At 33.4% G+C, this 21,015-nt stretch overlaps 1 protein-coding gene and 1 long non-coding RNA gene across 2 annotated transcripts; one reads left to right on the plus strand and one right to left on the minus strand.

Annotated features, from left to right (window-relative positions):
* Positions 1-4,685: 4,685 nt before the first annotated feature.
* On the minus strand, positions 4,686-6,297 carry LOC133690683 (bZIP transcription factor 11-like). Its single transcript, XM_062110929.1, has one exon. It carries the CDS (start codon positions 5,501-5,503, stop codon positions 5,033-5,035), a length of 471 nt encoding a protein of 156 aa, XP_061966913.1. The 5' UTR covers positions 5,504-6,297; the 3' UTR covers positions 4,686-5,032.
* An 8,074-nt stretch (positions 6,298-14,371) lies between these two features.
* On the plus strand, positions 14,372-18,474 carry LOC133691373 (uncharacterized). Its single transcript, XR_009841652.1, has 5 exons — positions 14,372-14,460; positions 16,179-16,270; positions 16,647-16,808; positions 17,542-17,576; positions 18,394-18,474. It is a non-coding gene; the product is annotated as an uncharacterized LOC133691373 (long non-coding RNA).
* The last annotated feature ends 2,541 nt before the right edge of the window (positions 18,475-21,015 follow it).

A 21,015-nucleotide genomic window follows, 5' to 3' on the forward strand; every position in this document is an offset into this window, starting at 1 on the left:
CCACTCTCATTACACAGATCATGAGTTTGACGTATTAATCCGGTTGACTTGAATTTTTTTATTTAATTTTATATTTTGATATTGAATTAATTGGGAATTAGGCTTATTAATTTGTTTTATTTGCTTTTTATTAGGTTATTTTGATCTTATGACCTGAGAACAGTGCTTAACAGGTTAACCTGGGTTGAGTTTTTTTTGTGTTTTTTTTAATTGATTTTTTTTGCAATTTTATCATTCAATGTTGGGTTAGTTGGAAATTGAGTTTCATAATCTGTTTTAATTTGTTTTCTATAGGGATATCTTGATGTCATGATTAGGGTCGTGAGTTTTGATATTTTATCATCGGTTAAATTAAGTTGTTTTTTTTATATTTTATTTCTATGAGGCTATCTCGGTCTCATGACCTAGGTTATAGGTTTGGTGAATTGACGTGGGTCATTTTTTTTATATATATTTTTAATTGATTTTATTTTTTAGTCTCATCATTTAATATTGAACTAATTGGGAATTGAACTTTATATTTTGTTACAATTTTCTTTTCATTGAGTTATTTTGATCTTATGATCCAAATCATGAATTTGACAAGTTAACTCAGATTGTTTTTTTAAGTTATTTTTTAATTGATTTTTTTAAATCTTTTCCTTCAACATTGAGTTGATTGGAAATTAAACTTTATAATTTATTTTAATTTGTTTTCTAAGAGGTTATAGATTTGACATGTTAATTTATATTGATCCAAGTCAATCTAATATGTTATTATCTTAATATTATCAAAAGATGTTATCTTGAGTTTTTTTAGTCAAACTCAAGATGTTTTTTACAGGTTGTTTGAATTTTTTTTGAACCAATAAAGTCAACCAGGTTATATCAAGTTAACACCACACAGATTATTTTTTTTTCCTCACTATAAAAATATTAATAATATCTAAATATTTTTTTTATAGTCAAAATTGGAGTCAATGATTTAATACAAGGCAAATCTTTCGGCCAAATCATCCGTTTGTCCTAGAAAACGCAAACCTGGGTTTTGAGCCCTCTCGCTTTGCTTAAATCCCATCCATAGACCGATATAATTCAATACACTATTGGATTAGCCCATATATACCATAACTTAGGCTGCGTTTTTTTAAGTGATTGGGCTGGGCTTTTTAATTTTTTTAATATAATTTTACATCGTTTTAATACAATAATATAAATAAAAAAAATATAAAAATATAAAAATAATATATTATTTTAATTAATGTCCAAGTAAGAACTACTCTAAAATACATTCACTACTACAATAAAAACACTGTCTTCAAAGGACATGTGTCAACAGCAGTAAGTATTAATTGTGTCTTGAAATGAATATTTCTCTCACTATTTGTCTCCCATGGAAAAAAAAATACTTTTTATTATTTTCGTCTGAATCTACAAGGATTTTTTACATCCGTCCAGCATGACACGCGAAGGCAAAACTAAATTTCCTCTGACCCGAACAAGAAGAGAGTATTGTCCGAGTCAAGATGGAACCAAATTCGAGAGCATTTTGCATGATTGGATCATACACATCATGCTCATTCTCAGGCGTCACATCTTGTAATAAGAGTGAACTGAGCCAACAAACCAAACAGGAAGTGCAAGTGGGCAAATCTCATTGTCCAATAATACAAGAGATTATGCCCAACTCAAGCAATGTTCTTCGACAAGGGAACCCAACTTGGGTGTCTCTGATTCGAGATGACGACTCATAACCTACTATTATTTGGATCGATTAGCATGGTTTTTCTTTGCACTCAAATCATTTTGGCTTATTTTATTACATTTATATGTGCATGTCATTGTAGTCTCCCATCACCCTGCAGGCCATTTTATAGACCACTAGCTTAGTTAAATATATTGAAGCGTTTGGCCGAGCCAGTCGTTCGTCTTTGGCATGTCCACAGTCGGAAAGAGCGAGGAAATTATGTTAAGCCTTCCCACAATTTTACTGGTTCAAGGGCGTAGTCTATATGTGCTAGTTTTAGATGTGTTAAGAATTTTACTTTGTTAACTTTGCTTGTTACTTGTTAAGATTAATCGGTATTCCTATATAAAAAAAATTAAGATTAATCAAAATTGATTTGTTTAAAGTGAAGCCAATAACATTTTAATAGCAAATAATTTTGCTTTTCAATTAAAATAGGATGCTCGACACAAGACCCGAGTTAGTTATGGGTGAATTGAATTCACCCCGGTTAAAATTTCAAGTATGGTTAATCACTTAGTTCATTTTGGGTGCATTTGTTGTACATTATTATTCTGGATATAAATTTAAGGAATTTATTTGTGAATATATTTCGACTTTCGCTTATTGATGGCCTAAAACATCGTGAAAGAAGCTAATTGGTTTCGCTACTGACTAAACAGCACTCTCTAATAACTACTAAAAGAACTCTGTATCAGTGTCTCTTGTAGCTTTTGGTCACAACATAAAGCCATTTAAAAGTACAGCCTCGACACTAAACTAAGGCATGGAAAACGACATCAATCACTCATAATCAGGGCAGGCTTTTAGATTAGTGGCTTTCCACATGCTTAATCACCTTTCTCCTAATTAGAATTTTTGTCATTTTCTAAGCCTTTCTTTACCCATCATGCAATCATAGAGCCAAGCATGGAAAAGGCATCCTCTGCTTCCTCTTTTTTTTTTTTTATTTAAATCCCTCCCCACCTCCCCTCCTCCAGTACAAAATCATCTGCGTACCTACGTTCAACCACTTCATTGACCCATTTTTAAGAATTGCTTGGGTATTGCCTTTACCTCCATTGTTGCATGATTTGTTCTTTTTGCACAGGAAAATAAAAACAAAAATCTGAATTAAAGCATATTTTTGTCATTTAAACCAAGTATTCGTACTGGGTTCTGAGGTTGCACATGAAGTGCACTCTCGGTTTTCTGATGAAAAGCATTTTTACTAGGAAACAGCATATTTCTAAACGGAATCTAAATAAAATGCTTTTCTTTCATGTGCAATTTACTTTCTGCATCGCCTAAGACAAAATATATAGAATATAAAATCCAGGTGCTGGCAGAAAACTTAAGTAGAAAGATCAAAAGCTGATTTCTTACTTACAGAACCCAGCTCTGGGTCAAGTACGGTGGGGCTTGAGTGTTTATAGATTCTTGCATCAATGCATTTATCTCCTCATTACAACATAAAATCTAGATAAGTTCTGTAATTATATCTCAATAATCGCAGGGAAGACTTATGGCATGAACTGATTAAAGGGATATGCCAGCGTACTAAGCTAGACTTGAATAATGGTCATCGGTCAGCGTTAAGCAACGACATTACAAGGGTTAATGTTTTATTTTATATTTCCTCCAGATCAATTTCTTTGTATTCTAATCTGTATTTTTATTGTATGCTAAGAATTTCTGTGGTTGCGACTAGCCGTGCTTAAAAAAAAATCTCAAAATAATACCGGATTGGTTGAATGTGCTTACAGTGGCTTTGACACCCCACCAGCTTTTTCACACTATCCATGGCTGTTGGTGGCTAAATTTGGTATGTATTGTCCTGTTTTCCTCTTTATTCATGATTTGGCATTGATGCGCGTAGCCCACTATTCATACCCTTCTACTTTTGCATGCAGCAGAAAATCTTGGGTTCGTTAGTCGACTTTATACAAAAAAAAAGAAGAAGAGAGGATGGTGCTATTATTGAAGATTTTCTTCAGTTTTCATGAAGCCATCTCCAATTTTATACAATTGAATTAATTAAAAAAATAAATCAATTTTATTTTGATGGAATATATGTGTGCTACAGCAAAATATCTCTACATCAACGATATTATATTGGTAGCTGGAAACTTGGAGTTCAAACATGCAATCATATGTCAAAACCTTAATCGAAATACATCGAACCAAAGTGAAGCAATTGACGATAAATCTCTTAATTAACAAGAAAGGTGAGGAGATCCATGAGGCAGCTTATTCTTTTTTATTTCTTTCTCCTTACAGTATTGTCTGTCTTTGATAATTTATTCTAACTTCAACGTTTTAGAGGCTCTGAAATTGTTATGGGGGTGTTTGGTTGTGGAGACAGGATTTTGCTGATATCTTGTTTAAAATTATTGGAATGTGATCTCATGCAGCCTCCCTTATTCTAATCGACCATGTATAAAATTCCTATCGATTATTCTGTGGACGTGTACGTGTCGACTCCTTACAGGGTTTTGCATGAATTCTTTTATAAAAGATTGGTTTTTTTTTCCTTTTATAGAAGAGAGACTCAAGCAAGCTACAGGCTCCTTGAAAACGAGAGACACTAATAACATTTAAGTTTAAGATATTTATCATTGGATTAAGTGGTTGTTGAAGTATGATTTACAGTATAAAAAGTTTGAACAAGTGATTAATCGGTCAATAATTCACCTAAAATATATACTTGGCCTGCTTAGCCAGCTAGCCTAAATGGATTTCACGCTTGCTTCTGGCTTTTCAAGGAATAGGAGGGGGAGCAGTCGTAGATTTCTTTCTGGTCCATAAAAACGTGCTTGACATGCTAGTGTTGCGTGCGAATATGGTAAACCATCGCTTGGTGACATTTATGGTTGTCTCTTGGCAAATGTTTTTATCACATGTACAGCCAAGCCAAGAAAAACACAGCGCAAGTCATTGTTCTTGAGAAATATAAAATAAATGATGAAGCCCACACCAGTAATGAGAAATTATACCATTAATTTACCATTTAGCAGAAGACAGAGCACATAGATACACAAATCCAAGGCCTTGCACACCATACTTATAGTGACCTATTACAAACCAGAACACTAATCACATTTTCCCTAAATTAGATACATTTTTCTTTTCAATGCGCACCAATTTCTCGTTAATATCATAGTATTATTTCATTCTAGGCCCTAGTTAACCCAGTATTCAACATCATATAATTGAGAAGGAGAAAAAAAGAGGAAGATGGCCCTCCCTTTTCCTCTCCAATCATTGAGACCCTGAAGAAGACAAACCATAAATTGACCAATTTCCAACCCATGGAGATGGTGATAATCAATACTGAAACAAATCTGGTGATGCCATGATGGGTTGGTTAAGATAGATCAAATTTAATGGATTCACGAAGCCATGATCTGCACTAGTTTGGAGATCCTCATGATGATCAATTTCAAAAATCCCATTGCTTGTGTTGATATAATTGAGGATCTCATTGAGAGAATCAAGTCTATGGTTCAGTTCCATCATTTGTGCCCTTAAAATAGAATTCTCAGCCTCAACGTTCAAGAAGTGCTGTGTTGTGACATTGATGGTTGTAAGGATTTGGTTATTGTCCGTCCTTAGCTGTGCCACTTGAGCCATTAGATCACCCAAGTACTTCTGTTTTCTCATCCTGGATCTCCTTGCAGATTCTCTATTTGACAGCATTCTCTTCCTTTTCCTTTGATCCACCAACATCACCTGCTCTTCAGAGCCCGAGTTTTGCAGCTGAGTGGAACCTGAGGAATTCCCACTAGAGGATGCCATATAGATACAGAAAGACTATATATTTTGCACCAAAAACACTACCACCAACAATAAACCTCGATAAAAATGAGATCTTTATAGTACGGAGAATTCCAACCTTATAGATTTCAAAGACACAGGAAGAGAGTTAAGATAATTGTATATAAATATTCTAACTAATTACTATATAATATAATTCTGGCAGAATTGAGAGATCACTTATGAAAAAACATAGAACCAGTAAAGGAACACAACTGAGAAAGATTGGACAAGATGGGTTCTGCGTCTGAGAGAGGAATTGATCATAAACCCTGACCGGAGGATTTCACTGACTACTGGAGACATGAACCTCAAACATTAAGATCCAAAACTGCAGCATCAAGATTTTGACAAAACAAGATTTATTTTTGGCAGAGTAACGGCAAGAAATAAAAATTCCTGGGGTTTCAAGATTTTGACCTTCTGGGGTTTCTGTTTCGGACTCGAAAACTCAGAAACCAGGACTCAAAAAAGAGACAAACCTACAAGAGAGGAACAGAAAACAGAGAAAGAATAGCTTAACTACTTGCTGATGCAAAACCAGCAGAACCTCAGAGCACAAAGAGAGCAGAAAAACAAGAAATCCTGATAACTAAAGGGGAAAGAGAGGAGAAGAGAAGAGGTTTTTGATGGAATGTAGAAGTCAATTTATAGAAAGAAAGGAGGCGAAGGAGATACAAGGAAAAATAGAAAAAAAATTTAAAAAAAAATGAGAAAAAGTACAGAGCATATTATTAGCATAGGAATCTCCAATGAGAGTGAGTTGTTGGCGGAGGAGGTTGATCAGAAATGTAGGGTGGAGCATGGTTGTCATGAATGACATAGGAATTGATTTGGAAGGGGGTTTGGGTAATTATAATATTGGTTTTATTACGACGGTCTCATTTTATTTTTTATTTTTTATTTTTTGTTAACTTGTTTGAGTTTGTACCACATGGTTTACAAGTTCATTGAAATTATTAAAAATCTGGTCTAATTTATTGTTTTAAAATTTAAATCGGCTTGACAGGTAAATTGTAAATCTAAACTAGTTTGAATTGAAAATAATAAAGAAAAAAAATTAAATTGATTCAATGACTTCTGGATCAAATTGAGTTTGACCAGATCAAAATTTAATTATCAACATATTTATTTTTTTAATTTTTTACTAAAATAATATTATTTTAATTCCTTTTATCTAAAAAAACCAAACTATAATTAATCCAAGTTTTAGTAAATTATTATTTAATTTAATTTAACTAAAAACTGGAGCAAATCAAGATCTGTATCCTGAATTTCTCGAACAAAAACATTTCTTGACAGTACGGACTGTACCATTTATTATTTTTTGTTTTCTTTTGGATCCTTTTTACTAAAATTTCACCACACAACCGCCCAAGTACAGTTTCTCTTTGACAAGGGGTGCCTGCCTATCTGGACGCAGCAGGGGAATCTTGGGGATGGAGGTGGGGTTTCTAATTTGTTCGAGGGTGATTCGGACCTTGCGCGTAAAAGAGATGGAGTTTATATACTTGGGATTTTCTTTTCTTTTCTTTTCTTTTCTTTCTTTAGGGAAATCTTTGAAGTTAGTGTTTGCGTGTGGCCGAGATTAAATCTAAGATTTAAATTAGTTTAAGTACACAGTTATCACATCCATACAATAATAAAATAAATTATGTCCTGCGCTATAGAAATGATATAGAATTTAGTTATTTAATTATTCATATATAATTAGTTATTTAATTAGTAATTCGACTATACAATTATAATCTTGTTGTTATATTTTCAAAAAAAAATACTAACAGATCTTGTATCTATAAAAATGTTTAATCCAAATCTTATAGATTTTTTTGACCTTGTATCAAATATTAAATTTCTTTTTATTGATTAAAATTGAATTTTAAAAAAATTTATACTCAAACTAAAATTGAAAAATAATAAATTATTTCTTTAAAAATATATTATCTCGATACATATCAAGAGTAAATTTTTAATTATTCTTGATTTTTTAAATATATATAATTTTTTTTGATAACCCGGGATATTCGAGCTAACTTACACGCACCATGACTATTTTTCGGGTCCACTGAATACACTACAAACCTAATAAATAGATAAAACATCGCGGCAACAACAAGCATGCATAAAAAAAAATCAAACCTGAATATATATATAAAAAAAAGAACAAATCCCTTCCCCCACTGTACCAAAACCTCAGGGGCAATATCATAAATTTTTAAACAACTCAAAGGAAGCGCTGACATGGGCTGATTTAGCATTAGAGGTAGATTTCTTATTTTTTTATGCTTTTACATCTTATTGAAAAATATTAACAATGCGGTGTATGTCCTCACATGGCTCCACATTCCCAATATGTCGCCTAAAAGACCTCTCCCACGACTCCTTGTAACTCTTTGCAATAAAAAAGAAAAGAAAAGAAAAGGAGTACTTGTGTTGAAATGGCTCCACAATCACATGGGATTTGCATGAGTAAAAGGTAATTAAAATTGTTATTAGCAACTTTATGAATATAATCATTATTTAACTATATTTAACTACATAAAAAAAAAAATCAACCTTGGGAACGAACTACCCTTGTTTTTAGATGAGTTTTGTGATCGAGTTTGATTAAAATACTACATGAAAAGTAACATATTTAGAGTTTAAAAGATTATAGAGATTTATAATTTAAATCTACCAATAAATATTTTATGCATTACTTGTTGTACTCTTCAATATCCCTTTACATATTTATCATAACAAAAATATACATCCTGAACATCTCTACAGAAAATACATGGCATAATATAAATGCATTTTAAAACTTATTTCATTTTGTTTTTTATGTATAAAGATGGATGAATTTTATATATATAGACACACATGCGCACACGCATACATACCAGTCCATTGGCCTGTGCTTCACCACGAGCAGAAAAAACAATTAAACTTAAAAAAAGAATACTAGGATCGCGAAGAATTTTTTACGGTGTTATTAAACCTGGCTAAAGTGGTTGATCTTTAAACTCACGACTTGACTTTTTGTTTAACTTGAGTTTTTAATTAAACCGCGTGAAAAGCTAGCTCGAATTAAATTGATCGATTTCATGGATCCAAATGCAAGATCTTGATGATTGATAAAAACATGGCCTAATGGTTTAGGGATTGTTTGAGAGCGTGGTTACGGTTGCTTTTCAAAGTGCTTTCAATGCTGAAATGCATCAAAATAATATATATTTTTTATTTTTTTAAAATTATTTTTGAAATCAGCACATCAAAATAATCCAAAATATAAAAAAATATTTTTTTAAAAAAACATGAATACCACCATGTTTTCAAATTCTTTCTTAGAATGTTTGACGCAGTGTAGATTTGCAATTTGATTGTAAATCAAAAGGTTAAATATCCGAAAAGGCAGCTGTCCTGATATGCATGATTTTTTTACTTTTAATGATGTCGAAGTTATTTCAATGTGCATCAATATGAGAAAAAAATAAAATAAAACCCCAAAACAATTCTTAAATGACAACTAAATCAAATAAAAATAGCTTTCTATCCTTAAAAAAACAACAATCTAGGAGTTTTTTTAAGAGTGAAATCATCATTCCGCTATTAAAATCAACATGGAACAAAGACCAATCTAAAATGAAAACACGACACTTTTTTAGCTTTTTTTTTAATATATTATAAAAGCACTGGAGCTAAGACATGGTGAAAGGGGCGGGCGTCTTTTCCCGGGCCTATAGTGCCGCAGTCGTCAGGTTTTTTTCAGGTTGATCTACTTATATTCGAGAACTATGGTTTGAAAAAAAAAATTATGAAAAATATTTTTAATTAAGATTAGTTTTAAAAAATATATGTTTAGTTAAAATTGTGATTGAAATTGAGATTGAACAAAAAATAATTTAATGCGTTTAATTAAAAGAATACTTTTCAAATTGAAGTTATAAAATAATATATATATATATATATATACATGGTTTTAATTTAAATATTATAGATTTAACTACTGTTATTACATCATGAAATAAATAATATTGATATCAAATATTTTTTATTATTCCATTACACTACGGGCAATTTCATTACGTACGAAATCTATCCAACAAGGACTATATTTTTTATGGTTTCTTAAACGCACAACAACACCAGGTAAAAATATCATTTACAAATGCTACATCGTCAAACGATCACCTTCTAATTTTTTAAATAAAACACAATAAAAAATAAAAATAAAAACTGATTTTTTTTAACTGGGCCGGACCCTGCAAGAATAAAATTAGGATTGTGATCAAATTCTGTAAATGCTACGTCATCAAGCGATTTTCTTCTAATTTTTTAAATAAAACACAATTAAAAAAAATAAAAATTGATTTTTTTATCTGGATCAACCCTATTCAATACATTAGCTTTGATGAAAAGTAAAACTCTCCATTGTATTGTTCTGCAAGTTTGCAAAAAGCATATGAGAGCTGCTATCTGCAAACCTGCAATTTTACTTAAATTTAAAGGGTACTAGACTAAATAGGAAACTGAGGTTATGCATTACCAAATATTTAATATCTGTGGTTCATGTAAAACGCAGTTATAATCGCGTAAACCAACAGCCTTTTAATAATTTTATAATGGGTAATATAAATTTAATCAGACTACAATACTCATTGTTTTACTTAATTTTATTATCACGAAGATTTATCTTAGTTGCCAGCAGTTTGGTTTTTTTCTTTTCTTAAGAATCCTCGGTAGTCTGAGTTTGAATACAACCACAGTAGCGATTGATGAATTGGAGAAGGATCTATAAATCTGCTGGTTCAAATCATAATGAATCTCCCGAAGTTCTTAGAAAAAAGTCGTGAGGAGATATTTCATTCTTTGAACAAGCAAATTTTAATTTTTGCAGGTTGACAGGGATGTATACCCACCGAGAAACTTATAATTAGTTTTGATTTTTTTTAATAGTTATCGTTTTTGAAAGCATTTTTGATGTTAATATATTAAAATAGTTTAAAATAAAAAAATAATCTCTTAAAAAAAACACTTTTCAATCAGAGTACCAAACGGGCCTGATACTGAGCTCTTCAGCAAGCTTTTTAACCCCACTAATGGTGACACAACTCAGGGAAATCAAAGTCCTGGATCTTCCAGTGGGGGACACTGCAGACCTCAGCCATACCTAGATGGTAGATAGTCCTTTACTCCTTTTTAGCTCCGACTGAAGGTCTAAAAGTTGTAATAGAATTCGACAATATGAACTCCCAATATGAATATTGGTGACACCAACTAGCTCGTAATACATTTATTTACCCATCAGCTCTTTTGTAAAATAAAAGGGTTGATTGTATATTTGATCCTTCTAATCGTGACATTTTGACATTTTTTAACGTCACCCTTCAACTTTTATTTTTTTAATTTTTTTTTATATTAACATAGGTGTCCGGACCAGCTTACGTGTATCTCAACTAATCTTATAAATTTTAAAATTAACGATCATGTAAATCTCTAATGACCTTGAGGCTTATAAAACTTAAACTAATAATCTCTAAAAAAATAAATTTAGAAGCTTACAAATTAAATTATACCTTTAAAATTTCATAAAACTGTTCTTATAATACTAGTCCGTAGAGGATGTAATCCCCCATCATTTTTTATTTAGATTCTCTGAGCAATAAAAGTATTAGTGATGGAAGGACCACAATCTTAGTGGACTAAGAGTTAAAAGATGGATTTAATGAAAATAAAAATATAAGAACCACATTAAATAATGGGTAAATGTGCAAAGTCCTCATATTATTGGTCAAAAAAAAAAAAACTTGAATAAATCATTTAGCACGGTCAGTCCTGAGCAGAATTTAGATAATACTGGATTGGAGTTAGGTTTTCAATGTATCAAATCCCTTTTTACTATTGGTTAAAGGGCATAGACAGTCTTTAAACAAAACTAGGATTAAAATTAGGTAGTGTTGATGATGAATATTTTATTAAATCCTCTTAATGCTTTAGGTATTGCTAGTGGGACATGCAACACTTTACCTTCAGATAATCTAGAAGATGGATTAACTTGGTTTTACCTTATTTCTTTTTTTAAAATAATAATGAAATTATATATTATTTTTAAATCAATGAGTTTTTAATCGAATAATATATTTCTAATAGGTTATATTCTTGATTTTGAATAAAGTCATGTTTAAGATCATGGTGGAAGATATTTTTCAAAGTATTTTTTATTTAAAAGTATATTAAATAATATTTTTTTAAAAAAATTTAAATTCATAAATCAAAATAATAAAAAATATTGATTTGAAACTTAAAAAAATAAAAAATTCACCAGGCAAAATAAGTAATTCAAAAGGGACGAACCATCCTCCTAATTTACAGAAGACTACTGTTACCTAACCTTTTTGTAGGCAAATAGGATTTTAAAAGATTAAAATAGCAGCCATGGTGGGAGACACGAGATTTGATTAGGGCGTCACGAGACCAATAGTTTACTACCGGATCCAGTACTGTCGAAGTGGCTACTTTCACCGTCTCCATCATAGTTTTCAGATACAACTCAATTTATGGTTTGGATTCTGAACTTTAACCGGATTATTAAAGATTAATTTTTTAAAAAATTAAAATAATATTATTTTAATAAAAAATAAAAATCAACGGGTTGTAATTAGGTTTGTAACGGAGTTATGTCGAGTTTTTTCTTTTTTTTATTTTTTTTTAACCCGGTTTGATTCTAGTCCCGGATCAACCGGATTTTAGGTCAATCCACTGGGCTGAACCGGGTTTCAAAAATTAATTGTTGCCCTTTGGTTCCTCCTTGCCACAACCCTCCAAACTTCCCAAGCAATCATCAATTCTGCAAACTATGTGTAAATTTCACACGTAAAACGTAAAACACTCCCCAATAAGAAGTAATATAAATAAATAAATAAATTAACCTAAGAGCATCGATCACGATACCCATAAATTGTTAGATAAGCTTATTTTAAAAACTCAGCTATATATATATTAGGTCAAAATACACGCTTCATCCATTCCATTTTTATTTATATTCATCGATCGTTTTTGAAAATCCAATAGAAATTAACTTACGTCAACTTTTTTATAATTTATTTTAGTAATTAAAATTTCAAAGATTGAGTTTTAGGAGGATTAAAGTTTTTATTTTTATAACCATTGTAAAATTCTTATCCAGTATAAAATAAAATAAAATAAAATGTTAGTAAAAAAAATGTTGAATTTACATTTGAAAAGTTACAAAGTGCCATAAAATGGGGACAAAAGGGTGATAGACGAATGGATTTTGTACATCAATATCATATAGAATCTACTCACCTTTAAGTAAATGTCATGCTATTATTCATTGATTATTTGAATGATGTACTGGATTAAATTTATTTAATAATTTTATAGACCACATTGTTCTAGCATATCAATTTGATAAGATTTTTGATGAGTTTAATGGGATTTATTAGCATTATCCATGTTGTAGATTTGACAACACTAATGTCAAAATTTCGGCTAGCTAGTTCATGGGTCTAATATGCAACACTACTGTGGCCCTACCACATAGATATTCACATTCATTTGAAAGTTATGCAAATCATTGATTGCATGATGGAGAATTACCCTCTTCGTAATATCATTCAAATCTTATTCTAAGAAAAGAAATATCGAATATATAGCTATTTTTTTAAACCAATTTCATAGAAATATATTCCTTCTCATATAGGTTTCTGTAGATCTTCTACGTACACTGGATTTCAGGTGTGTGTGTGTGTATAAAACTTTCTTGCAATAAATTGAAACGAATGCTTAAAAATGATTTGTTACTTGCTTCACGTATCATCCAAAGAGATCCATGGTGAGACATTGCCGATTACGTGATCACTACTAAAAAAACACGTCCCAAGTCACAACAATCCATATACTGTATCCCCAATCAAAAGTCAAATTAAGTCAGCTCATATTAATTAAGGCATGTTTTCATTCGACGTCTTGTGAGAGCTAGAAGATAGTACACTACATAAAGCAACACCTACCTTGATTTTGATCAAGACCAACCACAAGTGTTATTATATGGCATCAAACTAGATTAATATCCCAATTTGTACAAATGAAATACAATTTTTCATGCAATTGATTTGATTGTGGGCACTTTATTTTCAAAGTAAAGAATGTTTTTGATCCAACTCAAAAAAAATAATTTCAAAACAGAAGTTGTCGTTAAAATGAGGTGCAATTCGGTCCACACAAGAAAAATCGCCGGCGCATAGTCCATAAAACTGAACCGTGAAGAGTAAGAATAGATATCTCGGCGTTGCTAAGTTCCTCGATTGGAAATTGAAATTTCTTCCACCCTTAACCCCTCATGTATTTCCATCGAGAAATTTAGGGTGTCATTCTTCCTCTTTTAGTTCTTTAGGTTTTCAATTTATCATGGTAGAAATGAGAAATATATATAAAAAATAAAAACATTTACTTAAAGAGATAAAAATAAATTTATAAAATAAATTTATTTTTAACATATTATTTTCTTAACTATCTCCTCTTTTCTATCTCAAAAAAATAAACAAACACTATCTTATATTTAGACTTTAATTTAATCAAATAAATGATATTATTTAGTAGGGTTACGTCAATTTCCATATCTTTCCATCATACTTGGGCACCGATATTATTCTTTTATTGACTAGTACGATGATCTTGATTGTTCCCTTTGACTGGCCCCACTTACTGGAATAATCTCCTTTCGTGTAGAACCATTCGCACTAGGTCTCGGGGCACCTGCGAAAGCAAACAAGGAGCGCCTGTTATGGCTCTGCGTTCTGTTTTGCCACTGGAATACCTCATTGTCACTTGAAGGATGGAAATATTGTTGAGAAGAGACAGAGAATATGGTTGAAGTAATAAGAAGATTTGCAGAGAAGAATAATGAAGAGAGGAATAGAGAAGAGAAACAATGGGTAAGTGAATGATTTCTGATTCAGTTTATTTATTTGCTTGTAATCGTTGCTATTTATACATGAGCTTAGCTGGGTATTATCTATACAAGATTCCCGTTGGTTATAACCAACTGTAACAGAATACAATCTTCAACTGCTATCTCACGGCTCAACATCCTCCCTTGAACTAATTTGTCGATTAGTTCAATTTTTGCATCATACCCATGCCTAATTTGTCCCTTAGCTTTAAGAAAGCTTCCAGCTTTAGTGGTTTCGTCATGATATCTGCAATTTGCTCTTGTGTGTTGCAGTATACTAGTTCCACAACCCCATCTCTTGTAAGATCCCTTAGGAAGTGAAATCTGACATCTATGTGTTTGCTTCGACCATGTAGTACTGGGTTTTTTGAAAGTTTTATAGCAGAATTATTATCACAATAGATCACTGTACTAGTCACTTGTTCAAGACCAATATTGCCCAGAATTCTTCTTAACCAAACTCCTTGACAAGCACAGGATGCGGCAGCTATAAACTCTGCCTCTGTTGTAGATAATGTCACCACGGGTTGTTTCTTACTGGACCAAGAAACAACTCCTGTACCAAGCATAAACACAAACCCAGATGTACTCTTTCTGTCATCAACATCCCCAGCATAATCACTATCTGCATATGCTCTTAGTTTTCCTTCATCCCCTTTTCTGTATATAATCCCAAATTCTGTAGTTCCCCTGAGATACCTTAGTATCCTTTTGACAGCTTGAAGGTGCATTTCAGTGGGTCTTTCCATATATCTACTGACTAACCCAACTGCATACATAAGATCGGGTCTAGTGGCTGTCAAATATAGCAAACTGCCAACTAATTGCTTATATTTTATAGTATTTACACCCTTTGCATTTTCTTCATTCTTTGTAAGTTTGTATCCTGGACAATTGGATTCTGCACTGCATTACTATGTTCCATTCCAAATCTTCCCAACACCTCTCTAGCATACTTCTTTTGACAGATGAATATCAGTTCTGCATTTTGTATGACTTCCACACCTAAAAAGTACTTCATTCTTCCAAGATCAGACATGTCAAACTCTCTCATCATTGAGTCTTTGAAGCCTTTAAACATGCATTCACTATTTCCTGTAAAGATAAGATCATCCACATATAGACTTACAATTAGCATACTGCCTTTGTCACTGGTTTTTGTGAATAATGTATGTTCACAGAAGCATTTTTCAAAGCCCTCTTTGACAAAGTAAGTCTCAATTCTGCTGTACCAAGCCCTAGGGGCTTGCTTGAGTCCATATAATGCTCTTTTCAGTCTGTACACCTTATGCTCCTCTCCTTGTTTCTCAAATCCTTGTGGTTGTTCAACAAATATGGCTTCAGCTAGCTCTCCATGCAAAAAAGCACTCTTAACATCCAGCTGATAAACATACCAGCCTTTGTGAGCTGCCAATGCTAGGATAGTTCTGATTGTATCCCACCTAGCTACTGGTGCGAATACTTCATTATAGTCAATTCCTTGTCTTTGGGAGTACCCCTTTGCCACAAGCCTTGCCTTGTGCTTGTCCACCTTTCCCTCTTCATTTAATTTGGTCTTGAATACCCACTTCACTCCTATAGGTTTTGCTTCAGCTGGTAGGACAGTTAATTCCCATGTATTGTTCTTTTCAATGGCCTTTATCTCTGTATCCATTGCTGTTCTCCACTTTTCACTTTTGACTGCTTCTTCAAATGTGACAGGGTCCTCTATAGAGATGAGCATTGCAAGATTATGTCCTCCCTCTTCTTCTCCTTCAGATAGTGCTTCATCAGTCACATAATCTGTTAACCAGGTTGGTTTTCTTCTGCACCTTTCTTGCTTGTCATTCTGTGATATTCCATCAGGTAGACTATCTACAAGACTACTTGATGAGTTATCATTGTGCACACCATCAACATGTTCAGGATGATTGTTTACACCTTCAAAACCTCCACTGATCTCACTGTCTTCTTCCTCATTAATGTCTGCCCATTCTAACTCTTTATGCTTCAACTCTTCTGCACTTCTGTCCCACTCCCACTTTTCATTTTCCACACATACTACATCTCTGCTAGTGATGATTTTCTTTCCCACAGGATCATAAAGTCTGTACCCTTTAGACTCTTCACTTACTCCTAACCACACACATTTGAAACTTTTGTCATCTAACTTCTTGCGTTGATTGTCAGGTATGTGAGCATAAGCCACACATCCAAACACACGGAAACACTCAACACTAGGCTTCATGTTACTCCAAGCTTCTTCAGGAGTAGTATTGAGAACAGCTGTGGTGGGGCTTCTATTTATCACATAGATGGACCAATTTACAGCCTCTGCCCAGAATTGCTTTGGTAATTCCTTCCCTGATAACATGTTGCGCACCATATTCATTATGGTGCGATTCTTTCTCTCTGCAACCCCATTCTGCTTTGGGGTGTATGCTGTGGTAAGTTGTCTCTTGATTCCATGTGTGCTGCAAAAATCATTGAATTCACTTGAGGTGAACTCTCCCCCTCTGTCAGTTCTTAAACAACTGATTCTTTCACCACTTTCTTTTTCCACACTCACTTTATATTTATTGAATATAGACAGTGCTTCAGATTTGTGTAATAGAAAATATGCCCAAGTTTTTCTACTATAATCATCTATAAAAATGATTATGTACCTTTTCCCACTGTTTGATTGTGGTGAAATGGGTCCACAAATATCTGCATGGACAAGTTGTAGTTTCTTGGATGCTCTCCACAGACTTTTCTTTGGCAATGTCTCTCTATGCTGCTTTCCTTTTATGCAATCTTGACAGACTTTTAATGAGTCATTCAGTGCAGGTAAACCCTTGACCATCTCCATTGAAACCAAGGTTTTCAGCCCCTTGAGGCTTAGATGCCCATTTCGACAGTGCCATAGATTAGTGACATCTTCAGATGTTGCTTGTAGACAACTAGCCATAGGAGTTATCACAGTAGCAAGTATGGGAAATATTCTGTTAGATGACATTTGAGATTGCATAATCAAACCTTTCTTAGGGTGATAAACCCTACATTTGTCATCTTTGATAAGAATTGCTAACTGTTTTTCTTGCAGCTGGCCTATGCTCAGGAGGTTGTTCTTTAATTCAGGTATGAAGTATACCTCTGTGAATACCTGTGTAATTCCTTTGATGTTTAGCTTGATATGTCCCTTTCCCATAGCCATCATTTTTGAATTGTCTCCAAGCTTTACAGTTCTTCTAAACTTGTCATCAAATTCAAAAAACCATTCCTTGTTGCTGCACATGTGATTGCTGCAACCTGAGTCAAGAATCCATACAACTTCTTCTTTTGCTTCTTCACGATCCCCTTCATCTTTGTAGGCCATTAATAACATCTCTTCTTCCTCATCTACTTCTGCAAAATATGCATTCCTGTCATTTCTGTTTCTAACAGGACATTCATATTGAAAATGTCCTAGTTTTTGGTAGTTGTAGCACTGGATCAAGGCTTTGTTGTAGGGCTGTCTTCCCCTTCCTCGACCCCTTTCCCTGAAACCACCACGAAATCTTTCCTTCCCTTCAGTTCTGTATTCAATTCTTCTTCCTATTTTCTCTGAATTAGTAATGTTTAAAGCCTGCTCTTCTTCTTTCTGACCTTGCATCCTCTGTTCATGAACTAGGAGACTGCTTTGAAGTTCATCTATTGACATGGTTGAAGAATCATTAGATTCTTCAATAGAACAGGCAACATAATTGAATTTTGAGGTCATTGACCTTAAAATTTTCTCAACAATTACATTCTGCTTCATACTTTCTCCATGCACTTGCATTTTGTTTGCAATAGTTAATGTTCTTGTAAAGTACTCATCAACTTTTTCCCCTTCTTTCATGCCAAGAACTTCAAATTCTCTTCTAAGTGCTTGTAACTGGGCACGTCTCACTTTGGTGGATCCTTGATATTTCAGTTTCATGGAATCCCAGATGGCCTTTGAAGTCTCCTTGTTGAGTATAGTTTCAATGATGGTTCTGTCAATGGCTTGAAATAGGTAGTTCTTGACCTTTAAATCCTTCAATTTTTCTTCTTCAATTACTTTCTGTTGTGCTGCTGATTGCACTCCTTCTCCTCTTGCTGCACCAATCCCTTTTTCTATTAGACTCCAGTATTCTTTGGACTTAAGAAAGTTCTCCATAAGCATAGACCAATGGTCATAATGACCATCAAATCTTGGTATTGCTGCTTGCACAAAATTGTTTGATTATGTTGCCATTGATTGATCTTTTCTGCTTTGCTTTTCTTTTTCAAGAAAACTCAGTTTCTTGATGTTCTTTATTTGATTTTAGTGATATGGCTCTGATACCATATGTTGAGAAGTGACAGAGAATATGGTTGAAGTAATAAGAAGATTTGCAGAGAAGAATAATGAAGAGAGGAATAGAGAAGAGAAACAATGGGTAAGTGAATGATTTCTGATTCAGTTTATTTATTTGCTTGTAATCGTTGCTATTTATACATGAGCTTAGCTGGGTATTATCTATACAAGATTCCTGTTGGTTATAACCAACTGTAACAGAATACAATCTTCAACTGCTATCTCACGGCTCAACAAATATGTGGGATATGGTATTGCAAATTCATTGCTCCGTGAGGTTGTTTCAGTTGACAACGCTGTCAGGTTCATAGATTCAGGCAAGGTCATAAGCTTTGCTACCCCAATCAGAGTCACAATCAGTACTTTGTCTTCGAAAATCCCAAGCAATCCTACCCGAAACAAAGAAAAGGTCTCTTGATCCCCTCATGCTTATCCATTCAGGCTGCTGCTCAAGCCACTTGACAGGATCAGAACCTAAAGAGTTATGCTGTAACCCCAAATTAAGGTAGCGTCCGACACGCAAGCCAGCATAGAATGGCACATAATTAAATGGCATTGGCGAATGATGATTTATTAGTCAAACACTTGTACTTCTTCATCCTCTCATGAAATATGACTTCTAAAAGGAACTGGTTGGTTGTAAATTAATGATTGCAAGACTTCGTATCATCACTGGTGCTTAATCTGTATATCTGCCTAGCAGACAAAGCAATTATTGCAAGATTTTCACTGGGGCTCTTCGTTCTGTCTAAAGTACCCAGGTTATAATTCTGATCCAGTGGCTAAGTTATGATTATTATCTAATTAGGAATGGGGATATAGGTCTTGTCTAAAGTGTGCCCCCTATTTTGAATGGAGCCTTTTGTCAATTTGAGCTTAAATGTGCTCCTGTTGTTGGTATATAGCAGGCCTAACTCCATGCCAAACTTTCAAGATTTGTCAACCTAAACTCTCTAGCGCATAAAAAAAGCATGCTACAATTCTATTGAACATTTTTTTTCTTCAACTGGATGCTAATGAGATTTGGATCACACGAGGAGAGAATACGAAGAATCCTCCAATTTCCCAAATCTTCCACTGCGACTCTCAAGCTCTTGAGTACGATATTTTTAATTGGGACTCAAGTCTTAACATCTTAACATAGGGCTTTGGCGAAGAAGGAACTGAGATGTAATGTGATTACGAAGTTCCAAATCAAGAGGGGCATGTGAAAGAGAGAACAAAAGTGGAAGAGAGAATTTAAGGACATGTAAGATAAAAATGCTGTACACGATTATGGCTTACCGTTCAAGGAGGGAGCAATAAAGGGGGACATGGAAACTTGGTGGGTTTGTGATGAACTGACCTCAATAAAGTGAAAGCATTCACAAGTCCTTCATAAGCAGATTAAAGGGAGAACAGGGTGTTCTATTGGGTAATATTAACATCTTTCATGCTTTTGGTAAGGAGTGAGGGCCTAACCTTTTAACTTGTATTGATAGATTTTTCTTTCTTCGCTTCCAACATAAGAAAAGAGACGGGCAATAAACTTGCGCAGCTGCCATCACTAAAGTAAAAGGGAAGGAAGAAAAGGCATCAATGATGACGATCTCATCTGATCTTACTATGATTTGTTTTTAATGATGTATTAATATGAAAGCTAGAGCCACATTACCAAAATTGCAAAAGAGTTCAGTACAAAATAAATAAAAAACAAATATAAATATCATCTAATTGGACCACATTAGAGTACAATCTAAGTCTACAAATCTATGCTTGAGATTTTTAATCTTGCCAAGCAATATAGAATAAGTTGAAAATTAATTGATTAGTTAGAGAGTTTATCCTGAAATATAAAATTATTCCGGACTATGAAATCTCCCTTCGAACAACTATGATTCTTCTTTGTAACTTGTATCATGTCTATTCTTACAACTTGCATATTGGATCGTTTTAACTCCTGTCGGATCGATCACTTTTATCTTGATAATGACCTCCCCTTGTAAGCACCAGAATTTGATCGTGGCTTTGGAAAACAGGCTTACCAATGGAATCATGGAAAGTGAAATAGCATCCTACCTATCGAAACGTCCTGCTAGAATAGACCCCATGTTATAGAAGGGTCAGGCAAAACAAAAATTGCATTAGAGAACGACGTCGTACACAACATTTAGATCTTACTGTATAGCACTATGAACGTCCAAACACTGTATATATATAATTGAGAGAGACATTGGG

Source organism: Populus nigra, chromosome 4, assembly GCF_951802175.1.
Source record: "Populus nigra chromosome 4, ddPopNigr1.1, whole genome shotgun sequence".
NCBI lineage: Eukaryota > Viridiplantae > Streptophyta > Magnoliopsida > Malpighiales > Salicaceae > Populus > Populus nigra.